General features: G+C 33.6%; 1 protein-coding gene across 6 annotated transcripts; it reads right to left on the bottom strand.

Annotated features, from left to right (window-relative positions):
• Positions 1 to 761: 761 nt before the first annotated feature.
• Positions 762 to 7,668, bottom strand: LOC126627897 (rust resistance kinase Lr10-like). Of its 6 annotated transcripts, XR_007625168.1 has the most exons (3): positions 6,991 to 7,653; positions 5,677 to 5,723; positions 1,581 to 2,759 (listed from the first exon to the last, which is right to left on the bottom strand). XR_007625168.1 is itself a non-coding variant. In XM_050297466.1 (2 exons), exon 2 carries the CDS (start codon positions 1,861 to 1,863, stop codon positions 1,231 to 1,233), a length of 633 nt encoding a protein of 210 aa, XP_050153423.1. In that variant the 5' UTR covers positions 1,864 to 2,759; positions 6,991 to 7,617; the 3' UTR covers positions 762 to 1,230. The 6 variants fall into 6 exon arrangements, 1 of the variants encoding a protein (XP_050153423.1); XM_050297466.1 differs by lacking the exon at positions 5,677 to 5,723 and having other exon boundaries at positions 762 to 2,759; positions 6,991 to 7,617; XR_007625166.1 differs by having other exon boundaries at positions 5,677 to 7,668.
• Between the last annotated feature and the right edge of the window lie 30 nt (positions 7,669 to 7,698).

Below are 7,698 nucleotides of genomic sequence, written 5' to 3'. Positions count from 1 at the left end.
GGTCTAAATATTTTAAAAAATGGATCATTTCTGACTATTTTCCTTAATTGTTTTACAAAATATCATATTAAATATATATATATATATATATATATATAATTACATATACAATATATATTAAGAATTTAGGTCCCACCTCACGCCTAGGCAAAACGCTTTGCCTATGCTTTAGCCTTTTAATACATTACTCTTGATGCATGTCGTTTTTCTTCAAGGTACACTTGTTGCCATGTGCTACACATTCTGTACAATTTTTTGGTTTCGACCATTGGACACCAAGATATCTTCGTTTCTCAAAGACCAATAATTAAATTGTACTTTTAAAACAAAAGCCAATCTAAATCAACGAGAGAAGTAATGGCATATATATATATATATATATATATAAACAATGGTAATCTTAACCTTAACACACTGTCCAAAAGTCATTGGAACAACAAAAAAAAAAATTAATAAATGAAAATGGTAGAGCTGTAAAGAATGACCTAGGCTCATACCAACAAGGAAACTCAAATCTAGAGCATGAGAAACTCCTAAGAGAAGCAGAAGTTAAGAAGAATACACACACACACACACACACACACACACACACACACACACACACACACACACACACACACACACACACACACACACACACACACACACACACACACACACACACACACACACACACACACACACACAGAGCTTTTAAGGGAAGGGATGAATTAGTTGCAAAGCCCACATCACATCGAACTTCAACGATCTGAACTGTTTATTTTTCAAGTTGTACCTCATAGATCATCTTTGCAAAATATTAGCCAAATTGGAAATATTTGGGACATTTAATTGAGTTCAAAGAAATTGACAAACACTATGTTTTAAGAAACATTAAAATATTATTGTAACAATTACATGAGCAAATGGTTTCAGATTGAATTGAATTTTTGCAAAAATAAATTGAAACTTACAATATAAACCGTTTAGATCGTAGAAGTTGAATGTGAAGTAGGTTTCACAACTAAGGGCCTTTCTTTTTCTTCAAAAAATGGGGATCTTTAAGGGCCTCTATATATATGCATTTACATTCTACTCTAGTTCAGCAATTGCTTCCAACTCTAGTTGTCTTGCCGGAATGCTTATATTTCTAGTTGTAGGCACAAAGGGACTAGGCGGTATGGTCAAGTTTTCACCTCCTCCTTCTAACATCTGAACCGCTATTTTCATGGAAGGATGTTCTACCGGGTGTCACATAATACACCATAGCCCTATAATTGCAAGTTTCCTAGGAATTTTACCATCTCCTTCTTCCCCAATATGGATTCGTAGGTCATCCTCTTCCTTTAAAAGATTATAAATCCATTGGGGATAGTAAATTTCATTTGTGGTGTTCTCTGTGGTTGAACCAATATTCTTCATTCCTCCTACCATCTCAAGCAGCATCATTTCAAAGCTATAGATATCTGCCTTGTAAGACACATTTCCGAAATTCCTGGATAACACTTCAGGTGCAATGTAGCCCATGGTCCCCCTAGCTGTAGTGATAGACACCATGCTTTGATCCTTAGAGCATAACTTGGCCAAACCAAAATCAGAAATTTTTGGAGTGAAGTTTTGGTCTAGCAAAACATTATGGGGTTTGATATCGAAATGGAGGATTCGTTGATCACATCCTTGGTGAAGATATTCAATTCCTTTGGCTATGCCTAGGGCAATATCTTGCAGCTTATCCCAACCAAGGAAGGAATTCTTAATATCTGCAGATGAAATGAAATCTTGCAGGGAACCATTGGGGAATAACTCGTAAACAAGAGCTCGTACAAATCCATCAGCACAAAATCCAACCAAGTGAGCCACGTTGATGTGGTGGATATGACCCATCTTTCGCACTTCATTTAGGAACTCTTCCCCATCTCCCTTAGAACTGTTGAGGACTTTGACGGCAATAAAGTGTTGGAATTAACCCTAAAACTAACAGTAAACTCTAGAAGACAACGTAGCAAGATTAGTGTAATCTTACCTGCAGAATACAAAAAATCACCAATTCGTTCATGTAGAGGCCATGAACACGATGCAAAAGGCTCTTCTACTCACTTGGAGACCTGTATGTCTTTATGGTGATAGTTCCAAAAACGAAGAAGCTTTTCTCTATGAGCAGGGAATCCTTTTTAAATAAAGCAAGGTTACCCAACTTCCATCTATCATGGAGGTTGGTTATAGAGCCGTTGCTTTCAATTCCAGTAGTGGAGGAAGTAGTTCTAGTACGTGCTTCAAAATGCAAAGCATGATGGATGTAACTCCTCAATTGTAGGACATGTTTTTACACATATACAAAACCCTAACTGATTTATAATTTCAAACATGTTGACACATCTATATCACTACTAGTTGAGTCCAATTAGGATTCTTACATTCTCACACTTGGACGTTAACTAGTTGTAGTTTGAAACAACATGTTCATTATAAATCATTCCTTAGTGATCACCGTGAGTTTCACGCAATCCATATCCTATACACATATACTAATAAACATTTGAAAATTGAACTCCAAAAAACAATGCATGTATCAATACTGCATGCACCCTGAAATCACGATATTCAAAATCGCACTGTATGATGTCAATGACATATGCATATATGTACAATCCATACTTCAGTAATCATTACAATTCTCACACCTTTTCCTTCCACACTCATCTGTCCAATGCACTTTAATCAGACTTATCTTTAGAGATTTTCATCCTTAAACACTGGACTTTGAGTTGATTTCTAGCTTCCTGCACAAAACAAACTTATCCAATATGTTCTTTGGAACAATCATTGGCCACATTAATTGCTTTAAATAAGTCTGAATCAATAACCATAGTGTCAATTGAATATAAGCTTGAATGAAACAACAAAACACAAACTCGCAGCAACACTAATAAATAGTTATAATTCATGCAGTAGCATGTTTTACTCCCACATTCCTATAGAATCAAAACTATCATGCACACCCATGTTTGCTACATGTTCTTTGAACATTCCCACTAATCTCGCATATTGAAACTAATAATAAAGCTTCACGATAGTGGTACATTTCTAGCGAACTGTATGCAACAACCTTATGTGAAAATGCAATAGCCGTATATATAGATCCTTATTTGAATAGTCATAATCTCCATCCTTATATTCACAAGTTGATATCCTGTATCACTGTATAACAGTCTTCCTTGTTACTTCAAAAATTGAAGTCACAAGTCCAAAACACTTTCACGAAGTAGTACAATTAGCCATTATTCTAACTAGTTGGCCACCAAGTGTATTTATAGCACATATTTGTTTAATCAAACCAGAAAGAACCCTTACGGCGAAAGAGTACAATACATAATAATTTGCAAGATGTAAGGCAAAACAAATATAAAGTTATCACTCCCACTAATTTAATTAATCATAACGTAATTACAGAACTACACTTTTGATAAAGTTCTGAAATATGCATGCTTTGGGAGCAACCTTACTATGACAATTAGTTAACACAAAAGCATCTTACCACATAATTTTATTTATTTACTTCTTTTATGTTTCCTTAACATGCAAGAAATCACATTATCAATGAAAAAGTCACAAAAGTATCACAATCTTTCATGCACAAGATATTCCAATCTTTCCTTGATATTCATTTAAGCATGTATGATGGATACACAAAACCATACCACAAACAATCAAACGGTATGAAACAACTGGACCACAATTGTATCGATATCAAACATTAGTTCGTATTAGCTTCACACTACTTATAAAGACCAACATGTAACCATCCAATGCAACCATATGCAATAGACAAAGATGATAGACAATGCACATAAACATCATATATACATTATATATAGTCACGCAATTTAACCATGTTGTCATCTTTAAGATTATAATTCAACTTGAGTCATGCTAGTTTGAATCAGGGTGAGGTTCCTTACACTACATTTTAGCAAATTCTAGTGCAAAATTATGAAACCCTTGCTCTACAGCATGAAACTAATGAAACTTGCTTTACAGCCTGAAACTGATTGCTTTGGAAATAATGACTTTCCATTTGATTCATGTCATGGTGGTATATGCCATATGCCGTATGCATGCGTACATTAGTTATTGTTCCAAGACTTGGATGGTAGAGCATGCTAATAGTACCTTGGCGTTACTGATCTGTTTTCTCACATATGGATGTTGAATATTAAACATGCATTCATCATAGAAGGAAACTTAATACATGTGTTTTCAAAAACTTTAGTTTACTTTCAATTTGATTTGGACAACACAAAGAACAACTCTCATAATCTTTTAGAACTTAATAACTTTTGAATGAGTTAATGAGTGTGAAGCTCAAGATTTCGTCACTTATTCTCTTACATGGGCAAAACACTCATTAATTTATTGCTTCACCAAAATTCGGCGTACTAGTTGCTTAAAATTTTAAACACAAAAGAATAGAAATCCAAAACAAAAGATTCCACGAGTGAGTTCCAATTACTCTAGGATTTACTATAACTAATTTATATATATATATATATATATATATATATATATATATAATGACTAATCCTCAAGTTATGTAAAATAAACCAGAGACGCTTATTATTCATATAACAAGTTAAGAAGTCATGTTTGTCCTATTAATAACCAAGAGACAAGCAAAGTGGACTAACCATAAACTGCCAGCATAGATTTCTTTATGAGCATAGATTACTTATAAATTTATAACAAATAAAATACATAACCAATGACCACGAAAATGTGAATTGTAGGAGAAGACACATATACGTACAACATATCAAAATGTCAAGCATTTTCATGGTCCATATATGTGCCATTGATTAAGCTTTATTCAAGACATAATTTGCCAAGCAATTTTTGTGCATCGACATCTCTCATGAAGATATATATATATATAAACATTTTATATCTCATGCTTTCATTAAAATTGGTCCTTACATACCTATAATGAGGCTCATAGCAAAAGCATTCGTAAATAAAAATAAAGAACTTTATCTCTTGATCATGTATTACATGGGTTACCTCATGAAAACTTTCAACACCTTTGGGCAAGGCCTTCACAAATTTTTATTTTTTTATTTTTTGGTTTTTTGTTTTTGTTTTGTTTTTTTGTTTTTTGAAATAAATTCATACTATGCCATCCTAATTGAACCAAAAATAATGATCTACACATTTGGGCAAGAAGATCATCGATCCCTTTGTTATAATTAAGATGCAAGTTTGATCAAAGAACCTTAAAATCACTGGTCCTAAAGTCAACTAAGCCATTGCGTTTTGCTTAGTTGATGCAAGTATGTGATAACTTTGTCGTTTTTATATATAGTTGATATGTTTCATTACTTTTCTTTCAAAGTTCATCAATAATTGCTTAAGAAAAACCTATTATTAATTGGAACCCGACTCAAAGCAAAAAGAGTGTTACAATTAAACAAATGGGAAAGCAGAGACCCACTTTGAAATTGATCGAATAAAATATCATGTGGGCAACGATTCAATTATTAAGCTACAATTGCATTACACCAATGTCTATGTGCCAATATATATATATATATATATATATATATCAACATGTATTATAGTGTAATCAAGAAGACATTACCTATATGCAAAGAGTACAGCAGCGAACAACATATTGGAAGTGTAAAGAGATGAATGATTACCTACCTGAAGAAGTCATGGATGAAACCAAAGAAAAGCTTCTACTCCGCAACCTTGGATGAGAAACAACTTTAAATATTAAACACAGATTTATGTTACACCTTTGGGCAAGAAACATAAACTGCCAAATATGCATTACACATCCTTATTTGTATAGCTATTTCACAAAATTCACATTCCAACTTGAATCATATCTTTGGACAAGAGACTAAAGTTGCCTTACGGAATCATGAAATACTATACACTGAGTCACAGTTTGAACCAATCATTATTTCTTTCTTTGGAAAGATTAGTATCATGTTATAAACTGTTAGTCACAATTTCATGTAAAAATTACATTGAACAGAACTTCCTAATAATTCTCACTTTGGTGAAAAATTATATAAACATTTGTTCAAGAATACTTTATCATGGTTGTTGCTCCTGCAAAAGCCGTTAGTCTTGATAACCTTTGCGATGAGTTATCTTTATCATCATCATGCCTTCCAACATGTGTCTGAAAAACTTTATACACATGAACCATTAATAATGACAACCATAAACCACAATTAAGTTTTTGTCAAATAAAATTCCTGATAATCCCACTTTTTCGTGAAGATTATTTTAATTGGAGTCTTTAACAAGATGAATCATTAGATGCCCAAAAAACTGTTAGCGACATAACACTATATACATAGCCCTGCAATTGTCTAAATCATTAGCAAGCCATTAATTACCTATATATATATACATATATGTCGTTCTGGAGTGAGACTTTAATAACAAGATTACTTGTACATGAAACCTATCAGCAACGCCACAAGATAAAAGTATGAAAATACTACATGTAGAAGCTAAGGATGACTGCACAAGAGAGAACTTCTACTCCCACTAATTAACCCAGTTTACTTTTATTGATCAAGATTGAATGATCTATTTACAGTTACGGGACTCAAATATTTCAAGCTACCTACATGTTAGACTTAACCAATATATTCTTGTAAGACAAGAATTAATCAGCCATTTAAATCAATCAAATGCATATAACAAGTCCGAACAAGTTTTAATGCTACTAGTTAACAACTTCAAATGGCAAGAAACGCAGGCTTGAAATAGCGTACATGTATTTAAATATACACACCAGTTTCGTTAAGTTAGGAAAATAAAGAATTATATATATAATTTTCCCAGCAAATATGAATCTAATCATTCTCAGAGTGATTGGAAATAATGCATTGGATCTAGGGCCTGTTAGATGTCTCTGATACCAAATGTTGGAATTAACCCTAAAACTAACAGTAAACTCTAGAACACAACGCAGCAAGATTAGTGTAATCTTACCTGCAGAATACAAAAGATCACCAATTCGTTCCTGCAGAGGCCATGAACACGATGCAAAATGCTCTTCTACTCACTTGGAAACCTGTATGTCCTTATGGTGATAGTCCCAAAAACGAAGAAGCTTTTCTCTGTGAGCAGGGAATCCTTTTTAAATAAAGCAAGGTTACCCAACTTCCATCTATGTATGTCTATTTCATGGTTTAAACTATTACAAGATCAAAACAAATATAGAGGAAGAAACGGGAAAGAAAAGGGAAAACAAGAGGTGGAGGACAATGACAACAAAAGTAATCATGATGACAGCAAAAGCAATCATGATGATGGCCTCCACTCTACCTAACTTAAGCCACTAACTTAACTTTACAATTATGAGGGAACATTATTACTTTAATTATCCTAAAGTAAACAGCTAGTACTAGCACTAAGACTAGCAGAAAGCTTGCATTATTCTTCCAACATACTAGCAGCTCCATGCTTCCATGCTTGCCATCCGATTTTGTGCATCAATACTTTACTACTTCAACACCCCTGTTCAAGCTGGATCAAGGGGATTTATTGAGCCAAGCTTGCCCAAAAGATGATGAAACTGAGCAGATGGCAGAGCTTTAGTAAATACGTCAGCCAATTGATCATAACTTCAAGTGAACACAGTGTGAATGACTTGAGATCGAACCTGAGATCGAACAAAATGACAATCCATTTTTTACA

This window comes from Malus sylvestris, chromosome 7, assembly GCF_916048215.2.
Source record: "Malus sylvestris chromosome 7, drMalSylv7.2, whole genome shotgun sequence".
NCBI classification, from domain to species: Eukaryota; Viridiplantae; Streptophyta; class Magnoliopsida; order Rosales; family Rosaceae; genus Malus; species Malus sylvestris.
Note: the sequence above shows the minus strand (reverse complement) of the source record. Positions and strands in the feature narration are given on the sequence as shown.

Bases quoted from the DNA above. Each gene is read 5' to 3' on its own strand.
- LOC126627897 (XM_050297466.1), bottom strand. From the start codon at position 1,863: ATGGGTCATATCCACCACATCAACGTGGCTCACTTGGTTGGATTTTGT.